The sequence below is a fragment of the Podarcis raffonei genome, chromosome 5 (assembly GCF_027172205.1).
Source record: "Podarcis raffonei isolate rPodRaf1 chromosome 5, rPodRaf1.pri, whole genome shotgun sequence".
NCBI lineage: Eukaryota > Metazoa > Chordata > Lepidosauria > Squamata > Lacertidae > Podarcis > Podarcis raffonei.
In genome coordinates, this window is record NC_070606.1 from 92,904,026 (window position 1) to 92,921,867 (window position 17,842).

Consider the following 17,842-nt stretch of genomic DNA (forward strand, 5'->3'; position numbering starts at 1 on the left):
TTTCCCCAGATGAGATCTGGACCTCAATTCTTCACTAGATTCCAGCGAGGACAACATGTGTAAAGAATCTTAACTCCTACAAGTGTTTATTCAGAGGTATGGAGTTTGGTGCATAGGGTGGCAACCTTACCTCCACGTCAATTCTAGGTGTACACCCAAAATACCATAAATATAAATACATGTAGCACATAGGTACATTCATTAAGAAGCCATGTAGAGTTTACACTCGTGGCACAATTGAGGGCAAAATCGAGATCTGCCTCTGTTCCTAAGTTAACCTGCTCCTCTTGCTCAAGAGAGCCAAATGGAAATTCCCGTCACATCTTGAAAACAAGACCCGTGCGAAAAGTTACCTTAAAGCTTTTAAAGCTATATGAATCGTCTTTTAACTTACTCAAATGGATTTTCATCAGAGAACAGTTTTAAGAAATAAGTTACTTTATTTAACAGGTTGTTCAAGAGACAAATGCTGTAGCTTTTGGACCAACCACATTAAACATGGAGGTTCCTCAGTCTCTCTCCCCCACCCGCCCCAAGTAATCTCAAAGCAATGTGCCACGGCTGGGAATAAAAACCCCTCCACTGTGCAACCAAAAAGTCGTGGCATGTCATGGCAAACAGGAGGCCGTTAGCAAGGTTCTGCTTTCTCATTCCTGGCCATGAGTTGCTTTTGCTTTAAAAAAATTTTGGGATTGTTTTTAAACAAAATAATTCATGAGAAAGTTTCACCATGACAACTGGGCCGGAACTTTATTGCCTCTGGTCTGTCGGAGGGATTTTTCTAGGTAGTTACAATTTAACTTACAGATTCTGATCACGTGACTGAAATAAAAGCCTTGATTCCCAAATATTTTCATGTAGCAAGGTATTTCTAATTCTACATATTGGTATATATATATATATATATATAAAGATCAAATACGAGGGTTTGAATTTTGTTTAAGCGTTCACTTTTTCTAATATTTGGCAAAAGAAAGTGATTTGTGAAGGGGAAGATTACTGCCAAGTTGAAGAGTGGGTTGATTTTATGAATACTATCAACCCAAAAAGGTTCACAACTTTTAATTTTTTTAAAAAAAATCAACACACACATACAAATGGGCATAAAGTTTGGGCATTTTTCAGTCTCTCGAAGAGCTGGGCATTTACATTCAGAAGCAAGCCAACAATAAGCCAAACATCTCTTGCCACTGGACACAATCCAACCAAGCGCTGATTTGATAGCACACTTCCCACTGAAAAGAAAATTTGACCAGTTTGTGCCTGTTGAACTGAACACTCTTCTTAAAATTCAGAGAGGCGATCACACAAATAACCTTAGTTTCTCTGCTACTTAAGACAGCAATGCTTTATGTAATGCAGTTTTATAATTACACAGTAATTATAAATTGTGTAGTACCAAACTGATGGCAAAATCCATTTTGTTGAAAAGGCCTCAACATTGCAAAAGGAATTATCTTTAAAAAGAAACAAAAAACAGCACAGCATTTATGCCCCAACCTTCTCCACAGGGACAGAGTTAAGTACATCTCATTTGAAAAAAAAAGAACACCAAAACACAAAAAATACACAGCATACATACATCAATGACTCATTCTGAAAAAACTGTACCCAAATTTTCTTAAGACCGAAAACAGCACACACACCTTGTAGTTTTCATAATTCAAGTCTCCACTGATATTTACACGAGAGAGAGAAAAGAAACAATGCAAGCAGTAAAGCAATATATTTGACTTTGCCAACTCTGGCTTCTGAAGAAGGGATTCCCAATTTTTATCTAATGCTTTTCTTAAATTAACACAAGACTGAGCTTTACCAAAAGGGCACAGCTGGGAAAAAGGGAAGCCCCTTTCTCACAACTTCATACAGGTTTTAAAAAAGATAAAGCAATTTAATACTCAAGTATTTTCCCTAAAATTATTTAGCATGTGCATAAGCGTTTTCTTTCTTTCTTTCTAATTTTATGGATAAATGAGATAGGACACAATATGCCAAGCCTGAACTTTTCCTTTTTTTAAAGATTAGAAAAGGACTTCTAATATCGGATGGGGAAAACAACTCATGTTTCCTCTGCGAAATGATTTCCAGAAAACAGCTTAGTATCGCTCGTGAAGTTACATGACATTATAGCCAGAAGGCGTTTCAAGTGCTGCTTTTGCCATGTAAAAACACAAGGACTGAAGCCGTGGCTCAAAAGGAAAAGCCAGACTCTGTGACCTGGACACAAGTGTAGAAGCAGATGAAGTGCAGTGGAGCCCAGTTCAGATGCAAAAGTTTCCCCATTGCTTAGGCACTGGGGAAGACTGGGAGATCCCAGGGGTTCCCACTAACTCTCTCCCATTCCAGATCTCTCCCCATTCCTTTTATTAACCATGTTTAGTGTGGCACTTGAACCAAGATCAATACTGTAGTCAACTTTAACCAAGGTATGCAAACTAGCTCCTTCACTTAAGTTTCAAACTCTTATCTTAAAAGCATTGGGGAGATGGGATTGCTACACATGGCTAAAAGGGAAGAGGGGTTCATGAGCCCAAAGCGCACTCCCAGTTTCTCCACCATGGTTAAGCAAAACATTTCTTTCGCCTGACCCAGCCAAAGTTAAGCACCACTAAAGAGTCAACGATACACTTAAGACTCTCCCACTAATAGTGCTTAACCTATTTGGCCGGATTATGCTAGTTATACTATGTACTTGCTTGGGAAAGATAAACTTGTGAACCCAGCAACTCTGGAGCTCACACAAAGGCTTCACTTAAGCAGGAGAGCTCTTGTGCGAGCAATAACCTCGCGCAGGGATTTCTGTGGCCACGATTGCAAAAATGAATTGAGGCGTTCCTGCTTGCTCAAGGTGTCTATGTGCTAGAGCCTGGCAGAACTTTTGCTCGGAGTAGGGATCCCTCTGTTTTGACAACCACAGCGATTTGCGGTTAATATGGTAAGTTGCCTGTCACCGATGAAGGACGTGGACCATAATGTCAGTACCGCTAACATCATAAGAATTTTGTATTAATGGCTCAAACCATCAAGTATAGAAGAAAATGCATATCACACTCATTGTTATACCCACGATCAAAAACCTCTGTTGGCCCTAATCAAGGATTCTATGTATTGTGTAGCAAACATTATAAATTCAGTACTGTATTCAAGTTTTAACATTTCAGTAGAAGTTAATGGGGGCGGGAAAGATTTCCTGGACAAAGAGATGCTACAAAAAAATTTATTGGGTAACTAAGAGCAGTTGTGAGCAACTTATCACCCACATTCTAGGATGAATCCTGCTGGTCTTTCTATCAGAAAACCCGGCCCCACTCTTGGAAGTTAGAAATAACATGACCCATGATACTTCGCCCCAAGGATTGAGGGGTAATGGTAAGTGCCCCAATTCCCTGAAGAAGGTGGACACCCCTGCCGCCCTGGAATGGTGTCATCCAAGTTAGCTGCAAGACAGTCTACTGAGGGCGTGGTGGTGGAGAGGGTATCACTAATTTAGGGGGGCACAGGTATTCCAGGCCCTGCCTCTTTCTCTCTGCATGCATGGCATTGCAAAGAAACGCGGTGGTCAAGGCTGGAGTGCTGGCAGACAAGGGAAGTCACCGAGTGTTGGCAGGGGGGACAGCAAGAAGCAAGAGGCAGAGACTTAGCAAGATTCACATGGCCCAGCTACTGAGGATCAGGGCCCTAAAGGATGGTTCACCTTTCAACATTAGGCACCCAGTGTTTCCGACTAGATTATTAAAATATGGATACTGTTGAGCGCCGTATCTGTCCTGCGTTTCAGCAGCGTTCACTGTTAGACACAACAGAACTTCAGTCAATCACCTACATAGCTGGATAGCCCGATATTGGTGGGCAGAAAAGCCCAGACCTTTTGCCAGGGTATTTTTGACATTTGCTTTAGAACAAAGCAAAGAAACCCCTTGCCACTCACATAGACAATAGCTGTGAACGGACCGTACGGAACCAGATCCAACGAATCACTCTTTTAGGATATTCTCGGCAAAGTCTTTGCAGCTAGCCCAAGGGTGTGCTACTTGAAGCTTTTCTGAAACAGATTGCGATGCTGATCTGTGAAATTATTACGCCAAAAGATTTTGCTTGGTGAAGACAGCATGTGCCTTTAGGAGGAACAAGAAATTAAAAAAAAAATCCAAAAAGCATTTAAAGATTTATGGAAAGGATTAGGGTGCTTCATTTTTTAAAAAAGAAAAAGAATGATATCCACAATGCTGGAGTTTTCAAATGGGCAAGGCTGGCCCAGGCTAGATGAGAAGCCCAAACCACCCATCGTCTGATATGGTCCAAAGTAGATCCTTAAAGGTTTGACTCAACCCCCAGCCTTTATTTCTTGAGGATTGGTCTTCAGTCCTGTTCAGTCAGTCAGCAGAAATTGACTGTGAAATTTTCCCCCATGTTGTTTATTTTGTACAGACTATGTACATTCTAGAAGGTTCATTTAGCACTACACTGTCGTACTTTTTATTCCAGCAATTTGAGGGCGTGCAAATTCCACGAAGTCGTCAATAAGAACAGGCCATGCCCCTGAGAGAAAAGAGAGAGAGGGGTGGAATTATTAAGCTTGCAGAATGCCTTATCTGAAGAGTTGGGGACTATAATTTGCCCCCCTAGCTGTTACAAGAAAATGTCACGAGAAAATATTTAGCATTTTGTGTGTTCCAAGCTCTTCACATGCATTGTTACCTCAGAACAGCCTTTCAACTTTGGCCAGTATTTTTATTTTCATCATTTAATAATAATTAAAAAATCTTAAAATTTTTTAATTCTGGGACAGCCACTCTTTGGATACACACTTTTTAAAAAGTGAGAGCAATTAGAAAACTTTATACAAGATTCTGTAAGATGGAATGCTAAGTTTTTTTCTTGGATATGCTAATTTTGGAATTTTTTTATACAATTAAAGAAGAAGAGAAAGATTAGCATTCACAGAGCCACACACAGCACCCTGCTGCAGAAGGAGATCTCTCTGGATCAAGAAATGGGCCAGCAGGGTTATATTAAAAAAGCTTCAAAATGTAGGCAGAGTGCCTTTCGCTCCCTGCCAAGCAAGTGCAGCCTTGCCCCTGCCCAGCACAAAAGAGAAGTTTACAAGGCTTGCCCCCCGCCCCCCGTTTTCTGCACTCCTCTTTATAGAGATGCTCCAAGCCTCTCTATCTGATCCTTGAGAGTCTCCCATTGCCCTACTTCGCTCCTTTCATGGGGTGTTACTCCTGGCTGGATTGTCTTCTGAAAAAGCCTCGTTTGCCTGGCTGGAGGGGAGAGCATGTGCAGGAGCTTGCCCACTATATGAAGGTACAGTTCACCTTCATTGCTCCATCCGCATTTGCATCTGGTCCCCCCCACTACTGCCAAGTGGCCCCTGGAAGGAAGGTGGCTAAGAAGGAAAGGCAGCCCTCAAACTGAACAAGATCTCCCACCCCTGCTGTACACAGCTAAGAACTGTCTTTCGCCCCGCCATCTTGGTTTTTCCCTCATGCAGAAACAGGCAGCTCCTCGTTCGCACCCAAGGGACGTGAAGAGAGCAAGTCTGGGGAGCTGAGCAAAACATTCAAGGGCAGGCAGAAAGGGAAGTCACACATGGTTGCTACTTCAGCCAATCAGACACTGAGGTGTGGCAGATTCAGTGGTGCGGGGGCCAACCTGGCAACCCAACTGAGCAGCGTAAGAGGAGAAGCAACTCAATAGTGGAAACAAAAACAGGTGTTCCTTGCTGTGGAGAGGCTGGCTTGCCAGAATTAGATTCGTGGTCACTATGAGGATGGCAATGACTAGAATTGTTGGAGTCCTGGATTGAGCTCGGAATATGCAAGAAATGAGCGGCTTTATTTTTCCAGAAACTGTTTTAATACCCACTGTGCCCCTTATGATATCAGGGATTTCCAACAAATTGAAAATTATAGTAGGAGGGGAAGCCAACAGGAAAATACAGAAGGTCCAGGGCAAAAGCAGGATCACTTAGGGAGAGAAGCTTCTTGGGGACAGAGCACTCCACACAGGCCAAAGTGCCCCAAGAGGAACAAATAGCAACTTTACCTTCCTCGTCATAATTCGACATATCATCTGCGATCATCGCGCTGAAGTCTAGAAGAAGGTTCCAAGTGTCCTTTGGTATAGATCTTTTATGATGTTCCTGTTTGAGGGAAACCAGAGTGTGAAAAGCATTAGCTACACATGACAACCCTGGAAGGGCCAGAGGAAAGGCTTTGTCTTAATGGAAGAGCATGCAGAATGTCCCAGCTTCAATCTCCAGCTGAGAGGCCCTTAGGACTGGCTATGAATCCTGTTCTTATTCCTTGGGAGCTACTGCCAATAAGAACAGACTGGGCTAGTGGCTCAAGATACAAAACCTGCAGCCACCACTGCATGTTCACATACGACCTGTGAAGTCAAACACAGCCCATCAACCAGGCCCGTTTTTGCAGCAAAGCCAGTCAGGCGCCTTACACAGCTGCAAGTCCCACTTTAGAACCATGATGGGTCAAGGGGGAATCCCCAAAATAATTCTGTAAGAGATATCCAAAATAATCCTTTTTTAAAAGAATGCCATTTGGGATTTCTGCTTTTGGTTGTCATCCCAACACCCTTTTTCTTCAAGTTTTAAAATCAAACAAGGTTTTGGGGCAAGGAAAGCTGCCGGTTATCTACAAAGTGGATTTGGGTGGTGGGCCGCTAGCAAGCTGACCAATGCCACATGCGGCAAAGGTTGTTGATCTGGGTCCCGTAGGGAAAAGTCAGGCTGCAGAACCTCCCAGAACTGGGCACTTAGTCATTACTAATGAGGCAATCCATACTTGCGCTTACCAATAAAAATTTGTTCCACAAGTCTAGGAATTTAAATCGTCCATGAAGTACTAAATTCCAGTAGGCGATGGCCATTTCTAAGTCTGCAACATTAAAGAAAATGGGTAATTAAATAAGTAATTGAGGCTTTCCCCCTCCCCGCTTGTCCAGACACACCTGTTCGGGAATTGCACAGTAAAAGTGAGGGTTGCAAAGAACACTCTCTTAGTACAGTAACACTTAAGAGTGTTTTGGGATCTTGGGCTGGGGAATGAGTGGTTCTCTAGATGTGGTTGGGCTCCAATTCCTGTTTGTCCCAGCCAGCCTGGCCAATGGTCAGGGATGATGGAAGTCGTAGTCCAGCCACATCCGGAAGGCCCAAGGCTTCCCAGTCATGATCCTGGGTATCCGCCCTTTCCTCAAGATATTAAAGGCAGGGTGCAGGCAGGAGTTCGCCCATGTTCAATGCGGCATCACCTTCTCCCTCCCTCCCCCTGGACAGCTTTGCATGCTGTGACAAAGATTGCTTCCTAAACTATAAAGGGTAAAGGGACCCCTGACCATTAGGTCCAGTCATGACCGACTCTGGGGTTGCGGTGCTTTATTGGCTGAGGGAGCCAACATACAGCTTCCGGGTCATGTGGCCAGCATGACTAAGCCGCTTCTGGCAAACCAGAGGAGCGCACAGAAACGCCGTTTACCTTCCCGCCGGAGCGGTACCTATTTATCTACTTGCACTTTGACGTGCTTTCGAACTGCTAGGTTGGCAGGAGCAGGGACAGAGCAACGAGAGCTCACCCCGTCGCAGGGATTCGAACCGCCGACCTTCTGATCGGCAAGTCCTAGGCTCTGTGGTTTAACCCACAGTGCCACCTGCGTCCCTCCTAAACTATACCAAGTTTCAAATACAGCTTATTTGTTATAATTCTTACAATTCCCTGTCAATTGAAAATGCTTTTGGAAAAGAGAACTTAGAAACACTACTGAACGCACCAAACTTATTGGCAGTCCTCCAGTGCGCAACCATGCCAACGTATCAGGACACTTTTCCAAGAAGATACGTTTGCTTAGGGAAGCTTACTGGGGTAATCTCAATGTGTAAACACCACTTTGGAGGCAAGGGGTGTTTCCTCTCATCACATTCAGCTGTAGCCCAATAATGGACCCCGACTTGTACAAGGAAATATTGGCATACATACCTAAACCTTTTTGTCCCGGATTCTTTGCGAAGTTGAAGGTAAACTGATAAAAATCCTTAAATCTTCCTGGCTCTTTCAATTCTTGTTCCATTTTTGGAAGCTGGGCCTTTAGTTTTTCTATGCTGTCACATCTGTTGTTGGGTTTATTGGTTTGGTTTAAAAAACAAACAAACACAAAAGTTTATCTGTGCATTAGTTTAGGATCATGTTCTAAATACTTTGTAAAATGACATTACTAAATAGTTGCTTTAACAAAAAAAAGTAATGTCACATATATATATATAGTCTGATCATTCCTGAAGCTCTCTTTTCTATTAAGCGGTGCTGAAAATACATTAGCACCAACACATTTGCTGAACTTTCCTGGAAGGCAGAGACTGAGGCCACCTCTCCAAGAAATACAAGACACCCCCTTTGGGCACCAGCTCCTCTTCTGTTCAAATCTATGAATACGATTACAGCGGCAAACACCATCAAAGAAGAATCAAGCAAAATACCACAGCTGGGAAGGGGCAACATTTGAAAACAGGCTGTTTAATCTCAACAATCTGGCAGATGGTGAGTTGTTCTTGTGAACAGACAAGGTCTCAAAGAAATGCATTATCAGGAGCGCAAAGAATGCCATGCTCAAATACACCATCTGTGCTCCCTCATACCTCAATCGAACCTTGCATCGACATGCTTATTGGCATTTAGAAGACAAAACACTGAGCAAATGTATGTATCAGATAGTTTGAATGCCTTGTAGCTGAAGATTTGCATGGAGCATTTTGTTTTAAATTTCAGCATATGGCCCAGACCTATATTTTTACTGAGTTGAAAGTAGCAGTATGTATGATTTCCTAGGAGCTTCATGGGGACTGAGGGAGCTGCCAGGAGCCCTTTGCATGGCATTGAAAGGAGCCCAGAGATGCCACTGCAAAGCTGCACCTGAGGCTGGCACTGGGAAATCAAGTGTGTGTGTGTGTGAAATAAATTGTGTTCATTCATAGAGACACAAATACATAATACACATTCCTCCACCAGATAAGAGTTTGAATGGCTCTTCCTGAGTTACGTAAGATTCTGCTTCAAGCATGGAAGTACAAACCTTTCGTTGCACAGAATAGCATGGCCCGCCTACTTTCATAGAGTTGTTGAGCACTTACCCTAGTTCTGTCATCCCATCCATGAATTCCGTTTTTAAAAATTCACATTGCGTCGCAGCTCTGAACTTCCAGGCAATGATCAATACACTAATACTGGCAGGGTCAAGTGCAAGGTCATCACAAAACTGCTGTATGCCATCTATGCCAATTTTATTCTCATCTTGAGGATCTTGGAGTATAAGAGGGAAACAAAATAAAATGAATGGAAGTCTCCGTCTTTTTGAAATGATTTGTAATAAAAGGTATGGCAGCCGAGCACTTGTTCAAGAACCTGCTTCCTAAGGCCATTAAATGCTGTCGGCTGCTACACAGCATTCACTTTTATGCACTGTTTTAAGTGTGTTCCCTCTGCAAACCTCATCTTACCTGCAATCACAATTGCATTGGAAGGTGGGTCACTTATTCCCATTTAAAGAAAGAGAGCATGACTCAACCCAATGTGCTCCCTGAAGGACTGGATTTTACCTCTGTGAGGAGGAGTTAAAATGCAGTCCAGGACAAAAGATTCTAGGGAGAAGGAAAAGGAAGGCTTTCCTGTGTCTCAGGGTTGATGAGATGGCTTGACAAATGACTGCCTGGGAGGATGAGAAAAAACCGGGCAACCCAGATGCTCTGCCAGTAAGTCTAGCAGCATGACGGCAAGAACGAGCATCTGTGTAGCAATCAGAAGGAAGACCCAGGTCCAGATCTACTTTCAGCCATGACACTCACCTTAAGACCCTTTAACCATCTCTCAATCTAACCCACCTCACATGGTTGTTGCAAGGATACAATGTGGGATGGTGGGGGAATGTTTCCCACCCTGAGCTGCCTAGAGGAAGGGTGGGATAAAAATGTCATAAATAAAGGGTAGCCTTTGTTGTAATGCACTTTGTTGTAATGTAATGTTGTAGGGCACTGCGTTCTTGGTCTGTTCTGGCCACAGCTGAAACTCAAGTTTCTGGCCTGGATTCCAAATGGAATCTATTGCCAGCAAAATGATGCATTTAACACATCTTTTTGAAAAGAAAAAGAAAAAACTGCCCTATACTTACCTTTATATCTATTATATAGCTGTTCTAACTTCTTTCTGTCCAATGATCCTTTAACATTTTCTCGTATATACAGTTCAGGATTTTGGAAAAAGTTATCTGTTGCAACATCTAGCTTCCAGTCATTCTGAGACAGGCAATTCACTGCGGTCTTTTCGCTGGACTGTGTGAAGATCATAAACTGCCGAACTTTATCTTTCTGTGATGACTTCAGCTTGTTCTAGGAAAGTATCAGAAAACACAAGAACAGTGAGATCTCCCGTGTGCTTACCTGAGGAGGAATATCCAACTTCAACCTGTAGCTCAAAAGGGCCACTTTCCTCAAGTGAATGGTACCTGATAGAGAATTAAGGTGGACATACAGAAAGCCTACCTGTGGTGTTGCTCAACTCCTTCTAATTAAGAATTTAATTCCAAGCTCAATGGTGCCCAAAGCAGCTCACAAGTTCAACAAACAAGCTATGCAACAGAATCAAGGATAAAACATTGTGTGATGGCTCTCCTTTCTAATTGAGACAACCAGCAACTTGGCTCATGGATGTGTCCCGCTCTTTTGTGAAAGGGAGGATGTAGCAGCCACAGAAACACTCATGGCAGATCCTCTAAACCAGTGGTTTTCAACCTGTGGGTCTCCTGATGTTGTTGGACTACAGCTCCCATCATCCCTGACCACTGGTCATGCTGGCTAGGAATGAGAGTTGTAGTCTGACAACATCAGGGGACCCACAGGTTGAGAACCAAGGCTCTAAATGTTCCACAGAAAGCACATTACAGGGCTTAGGAGGGGACAACAGCTGTGACACAAAGAGACACACAAGCATCCAAATATGTCAGTTTCCAGGAGAGCAGTTAGAAGGGAAACCTGCCCAACAGGTTTCAGCACTATGCAGACACTACTGGCAGGTTTCATATAAACTGTTCTCACACCAAATCCCCCAAACTACTGGCTGAACTTGGGGAAGAAGTGTTGTATAAGAGCTATGTGAGGTTGCAATGAAAATGCAAAAATGCAGGAGCATGCAGGAAGCGTATTCGTTATGTCCCTTTAGATCACAGCCTATACCTTCCCTGAAGCCTTATTGCTAACAGCCTGGCACAGTCTTCAGTATTGCAAATTGTTGGTGTATTTGCCCCATTATCACACAACAATTAATTTGGCTTCCTGACTAATGGAGATTTATAGCCAGTAAACAAGGCCATACGGTAGCATCATCTGATGGAGAAACTACACCAAACAGTCACATGATAAAGCAAGTGGTTTCAGACATTACGACTGTGATAAGAATCCACATCTATCTATGGTTACCTATTTCCCCCTGGCTTAAGAAGGCAAGTGTAAAAGCCACAAATGGTACAAACAGAATATAGCTTCACTGAATTCCTATTCATGTCTCTCAACTTATACAAGGAAAGATGCTATATTACAAGTTTATTTATAGGCATTTCCATTTAAATTGCTTCTATCTTGTATTGTTTATTTGAATAGATTCTCCCTTGTTTTTTTAACAATAAATATTCAAGGTGGCTAACAAGACAAACATGCATACAACAAAGAGCATTACAATTTAAACCGAAAAGAGCAGTGAGAAGCAGTAAAGGAGATCATCTGCATAGCTGTCAACTTTTCCCTTTTCTTGCGAGAAATCACATTCGGAATAAGGGAATTTCCCTTAAAAAAAGGGAAACGTTGACAGCTATGAATCTGTCAAATACATGGAAGAATAAAAACCATCTTCTTGACTTGTCTCCTGGAAAACAGCAAATTTGCTGCCACCTTGACACCTCAGACACCACCACATGGGGGGGGATACCTTAGCCCAGATCCCCACCCACCAAACCTCAACAGGCACTCGGGGTACTCAGAACAGAACCTACGGAAAAGATCTCAAAGTTTGTACAACTACGCACACGAAAAGTACCCAAACACATGAAAGCAAATACCGGTACGGGGGGGGGGGGAGCTGTTGCTTGAGAAACTAAAGCCCACCTTAGCCTATTTTGCATTTTTATCTTGTGAACCGCCCTGATAACTATGGATGAAGGGCAGTATACAAGTTTAATAAACAAACAAACTAGTTTTGCATCCCAGCCACAGCAAATTTAAACAAAGGAAGTTGAAAAATACAATTCCATAATTCTGTCTACACAAATTTAAAAAATGACAGGCTGTTTACTTTTTCCCTTTGACAAACACGTGATAAGATAAATGAGCACCACCTACTTGCTGGCTGTTCAGTGAGGCTGGGAACTCAGCCCTCAACAATAGGCATAAGGCACCTTAGCACAGCTTTAAGGAAGTGACATTTTGGCTTGCAACCTCAACACACTTAAGGAAACTTCTTGGAGTGGAACTACATATAACAGGTGTGTTGCTGTTAAAAAAAGAAAAAAGAAAAAAGAAAACCTCCCTGTTAAAGTCTCTCCACTCCACTCCCCACAATAGTGTTCATCAGCACTTAGTCATGTTGTGATGTCACTGTGTTGTGTATTTCCCCATCCCTGTCATTTAAGGGGTGGAGCGCAGGCAGAGAAATGTGTTGCATGCCGACATTATGATGTGGCAGGTTACAAGGGAGAAAGGACGGTGCCGTTTTGAACAGCAACTCCATGTCGCTCAGCACTTCAGTACCTGGGAACCACTTTCAATGGGGCTACATTTCTTTAAATATCAGTGAACAATCCCAAAACGCAGTATCATGAGCAGGTGTTGAGGACAACAGAGCAGTAATCATCGCCCCCATACTGTGACCGAACTGCTGTTGCTGATGTGCCTATATGGTACTGGGCTGATGCCAGAATGAACTTTTAAGCTCTCTGGTTTTCTTACAATGTTCTGGGAGGCTCTCGCAAGATCTCCAATGGCCCCACAAGATCTAGCAAAGCCTACCAGAGAGTGGGAGTTTTAAAGCTCTCTGCCTTGCTTGAGGGCAAAGACCATTTGGCACACTGGCTCCAGAAGGTAAGACTGTTCATGTGCTTTTATGTCTATGCACCAACCCCAGAACATAACCTCTGTGCAAAAGGAGTTCCCCAATTTGGAAGCTGCTACAAAGAAAGTCCTTCCCCGAGCTGCCATTCCTCTCAATCCTGAGGGCAGTGAAACTACCAAGAAAAGCCCCTCTGGATGAAGGCAGTATGTGTGTATGTATTTGTGTGTGTGTATATATATATTTTCATTCATATATCTGGGGCCTAATTCACACACTGGCAACCAGTGCAGCTGTTTTAAAATAGGGTTTATATGACATCTAAGAGGAACCCTGGCCAGTAATCTGGTTGCCACATTTTGAACCAGCTAAAGTTTCTAAATTGTTTTCAAGGGCTGCCTGAAGTAAAACGCATTGCAACAGTATAATCCAGAGGTTACCAGAAGGTGCAATACAGTGGCCAAGTCATCTCTATCCATGAGGGGCAAAACAGTCAGAGTTGGAAAAAGGCACATCTGAGCCTCCAGTGACAGTGCTAGATCCAGGAACACCCCCAAGCTACAGATCTGCACCTTTCAGATGACTGCAATCCCATAAAAAATAGGCCGTCTTCCCATCTTCCACACTCAAGAACTCGGAATGCAGAACAGCACCTCTATTTTTTCAAGATTCAGCTTCAATTTACTGGCCCACATTTACTGAAGAACACCAACTTATGATAGCAAGAACAAACTTGGAACCTAATTATATATCCAAACATGTCAAGTCCAGATGACATATCCCATCATTTTCTAGTTCTTTAGCCCAACTATTTATAGAGAGAGGAAGGTGTCCCACACCTCTTGAGACACTTATTACAGTATAAATATGCCTTGCCACAGCTTATATTTAGACTGGGTAAGTGCTCCATTGTGTTAGTCTCCTCACAGGAAGTTGGGTGTTGATTTGTGCAAAGGCAATAAATTAGTTTTAAGGAGAAAACATCCTGGGTGTGTGTGCTGTGAGGCCAAAGTTAAATGCACTCAAAACACCTTGAGTAGTTCAGGAGCCTCGGTACACTCACTGTATTTCCTGAAGAATCTTGCATGATGTTTTCCTGAAGCCTGTGCAATGTAGCAGAGGAAGCCAGTAGTTAGAAATTCTCAAACCGCTTAACAGGCTAAAGTACCTGAAAGAACCTCAGAAGCCCACTAATCAACTATATTTATGTAAACTAAATTACCATGGCTACAATTTTCAAATGGAACAATCCCATTAACTTGAATAAATTCTGTAAAATAATTTTACCTAGAAAATCATTTTTTTAAATCTATTCCTCTTCTGCTTGCCTTTTAGTAAGGATTTCTAATGGCAAAAAAAAAAAAAAATGGTATGGAAACTGAAGCCTTTCAGCATGATGTTTAAAATCTAGCCTAAAAGGTAAATACGGATGACTGCACCTTACAACCCTATTCTAACAAACATATCTGAAGCTGCTCTGTGATCCTCGGATGAACAGCATTATATAAATTTAATAAATAATAGCAGCAGCAATAACAACAACAACAACCTGGAAGTAAGAGCTACCAATCTAAACGAGACAGACTCCTAAAGTAAGTGTGCATATGATTGTTGTCTTAAAATGCTTTCCCCACGAAAGAAGAAGGGATTACATCTGAATAAATATGGTTGATATGGTTTCCTTGCCTCATAAGCAAGAAAAAATTTGTGACACAGAGAAACATAAATGAAACATGCATTCACAAGCAGTCTTGTGGCATTTTAAAGACTAACAGATTTCTATGGTCTTAAGCTTTTGTGAACTGGATCTCATTCCAACAGATGTATAAAAGATTACTCAGCAGTTACCTGAGATTATTCCTCAGATATATATAGTATATAGTATGTATCAAATGTTGTCCTTCCTTTCATGGAAAGCTTTTTGATTCAGTAAAGCTTTCTGTGAATGAAAGAGGGAAGAAGGCATTTTTTGGGGGGGGGAATCCCCCCTTCCCTGTGCTGCCTTTGCACACCCCACTCCCCTAAATAGCATGAACACTGGCACAGGGGAACTGCAAAGAAGAGAAGGACAGCATGGGATGCAATCATTCACACACACACACACAGGTCAAAAAGTCATGATATCCAAGTGGCAGCATAGCAACAGGTTTGCAAACTGTTCACAACAGCAGTCAGTGGTGGTAATATTCAATATCTTTCTAGGTGCACTATGCTAATTTAACATCTGGAGCGTGAAGAAAAGCTGTAGTCCAGTCAAGCTTAAATCAACCTGAACCGAATTTGCTCATAAACTGTAGTGCATCAATTTCAAACCGGAGCCTCACTTTGGAGTCTTCTGTTGAAATGTGGCGATTCTGAGGTGAGCAATAGATTTTCTCCCACTACCTTCTGAACACTTCCATTTTTCAGTATCGTTTTTCCCTCTGTCTTTTTTTGGGCATCTACCTGTTTCTTTTACGTGAATAACGAAAAGGCATTAATGAGAGGTGATGGCACATTCACATCACAGGATGAGCAAGCAACCAAGCAAGCCCCTAAGGGGAATTACTGACATTACGTCCTGCAATAGCACCACCTGACACAATACAGGAGCAGAGTTGGCATCTGGGTTCATAGCAGGGCTCAGCCCCTTTGTCTGAGCCTCTATCAGGCGGCCAGTTGTTGCAAGTGAGCAACCACTGGGTTATGGAGCTGTCCATTGGCAAAATGGGCCTTTCCATAGGTCATTTATGTCGCTCTGAAGCAGTTTTTGGCTGGGGGCCGCAGAGGGCAACAAGCACATTTTATCCACTTTCTCTTCCAGGTCCTGTCCTGTAGTGAGCGGCAACTCCTGGGCACCAGCCTCATGACGTGCTGCAGATTTAACAATGCCTGCCACAAGGCAGAGCTGGAGGACAAAGTGCCAGGATGCCACCCCTACTGCCAGTTAAGGACAACCACCATGCAGCTGCTGCTGCTGCCCACGGACACTTTCGCAGGGTTTGAAACTGTCTTTTGAGGTGCCACGAGTCAGTTGGGGGAGCTTCTGCTGAAAACAGGCTAGCCCCAGCTAACCCTCTCTGGAGTACCCGCCCGCTTGCATGCACACGTGCACACACACCGCAACAAAAGAGGTGTTTGCACAAAACGCAACTGCAAACAGAGATAGGTGCAGCATGCAAAGAGAGAGAGGAGGAGAGAGATGCTTCCCCCAGGTTGGAGAGAGAGAGAGAGAGAGAGGGAAAAGGAAAAAGAAAAAAACGAAACAAGGAAGAGGAGGCCCAGGCACCCAAGATCAAGCAGCACCCATATGCCCAGGGGGGTTTTCTCCCCCTACCAGTTACCCCACCAGTCCTCCAAGGTGGTTTTTTTTGGGGGGGGGAGAAGAGAAAAATAACCCTAAACCTCCCTGACACATCATATACAGAAACCCCTGAAGCCCAGCCACACGCAAACCCTTTGGAGCCCCTCCATACACCCCAACGGGGCACCCCCAAATCCCCCCACCCACCCCCACTTCAGCTCCCTGAGGGGGTGGGAGGTGGATTTCCACACAAGGGCCGACCCCAGCCTCTATATCTCAAAGCCCCCCACCCTCTCAGCATAGGCGGCTTGTGGGAAGTGGGTGAGGGCCGGGCTGCTTCTCACTGGCGCCGAGGCGGCCCCCCCTCCAACCCCTGCACCCCCCGACTCTCTCTCTCTCTCCCCCCCCACCCCCGACTAGGCCCCGCGTTGCCAGGCGATGGCGGCGCTTCCTCCCTCCGCCCGCTCTCCCTCCCTGCCGGGGCCGAAGGGCCTCACCATGGTGGGGGCTGCGCGCGGGCCTCTCTCCCCTCCCGGGCCGGCTGAGGCGGACACTGAGGAGGCGGGAGGAGGGTCGGTGGCGGCGGCGGCGGCGGCGGCTCCCGGGGCTCCTCCTCGCGGGCCCTGCCTTCCGCCGCCGACCCGCTCATGCGCACTGCGGCGGGGCCGCCCCGGGCCGAGACCGACCGGTGTGAGGAGAGCGAGAACGGCGCCCGGCCGGCCGGGGATCCGGCGAGGCGAGGCGCGAGGGGGGGCGGGGGAATAGGCCGTGGGGGGGGGCTTCTCCTCACGCGCGCGGAAGCCTCTGAGGAAGGCTCTTTGGGGGGGGGCAAGAGATCATGACACCCCCCCACACCCCCATACATTTAGGTGCCTGAAATAAGGTGGGCGGAGATTGGGGTCTCCCGGGGGGACAGCGAGAGCTCAGTGGGGTGACCTATGTGGGGAAAGGGCAGAGCTCCGGAGGCCTGATGGAGCTGCTCGCCCCTCTTTCTTCGGGGGGCTGGCGAATCCCAATGGGGGGGGGGAGAGCATTTTCAAAATGATAGAAAAACATCGAAAGTAAACCCCCACGAAAGCTTGCTCCCCATAATGGCCTCTTTTTTGGGGGGGTATTTTTACCTGTGATTCCCCCTCAAAAAAGTTCAACAACTTTAGGGGGCAATCTCCCCCCCCCAAAAAAAGGGGGAAGCCAACCCAAGCATCCAAATTAGAATGAATAATCTGTGCACATGGTTAAAGATTTCAAGAGAGAACAATTTTGGGGGGAGGAATTAAAGGGGAGGGAGGAAGGGGGGGAAATAGGATAGTTAAGTAGGGACAAAAGAAAATTAGGATAGATAAAAGAATATACAGTTGTGCATAACTAATAGGAGGAGGATTTTGATGTATGTTATAGCTAGATTTTCACTTAGGTTTTTTTTTTGTAAGTTATTCAATGTCCCTGGAGGAAAGTGTGA

At 44.4% G+C, this 17,842-nt stretch overlaps 1 protein-coding gene across 1 annotated transcript; it reads right to left on the minus strand.

Annotated features, from left to right (window-relative positions):
* Positions 1-1,046: 1,046 nt before the first annotated feature.
* Positions 1,047-17,079, minus strand: DCUN1D1 (defective in cullin neddylation 1 domain containing 1). Its single transcript, XM_053390674.1, has 7 exons — positions 16,881-17,079; positions 10,177-10,393; positions 9,143-9,311; positions 7,995-8,125; positions 6,817-6,899; positions 6,049-6,145; positions 1,047-4,539 (listed from the first exon to the last, which is right to left on the minus strand). Exons 1-7 carry the CDS (start codon positions 16,881-16,883, stop codon positions 4,460-4,462), a joined length of 780 nt encoding a protein of 259 aa, XP_053246649.1. The 5' UTR covers positions 16,884-17,079; the 3' UTR covers positions 1,047-4,459.
* Between the last annotated feature and the right edge of the window lie 763 nt (positions 17,080-17,842).

Bases quoted from the DNA above. Each gene is read 5' to 3' on its own strand.
- DCUN1D1 (XM_053390674.1), bottom strand. The intron at 8,126-9,142 runs GTAAGTGCTCAA...ACCCAACAACAG, and splicing joins GATGGGATGACAGAACTAGG to ATGTGACAGCATAGAAAAAC. The intron at 4,540-6,048 runs GTAAAGTTGCTA...CTTTTCTCTCAG, and splicing joins GTCGAATTATGACGAGGAAG to GGGCATGGCCTGTTCTTATT.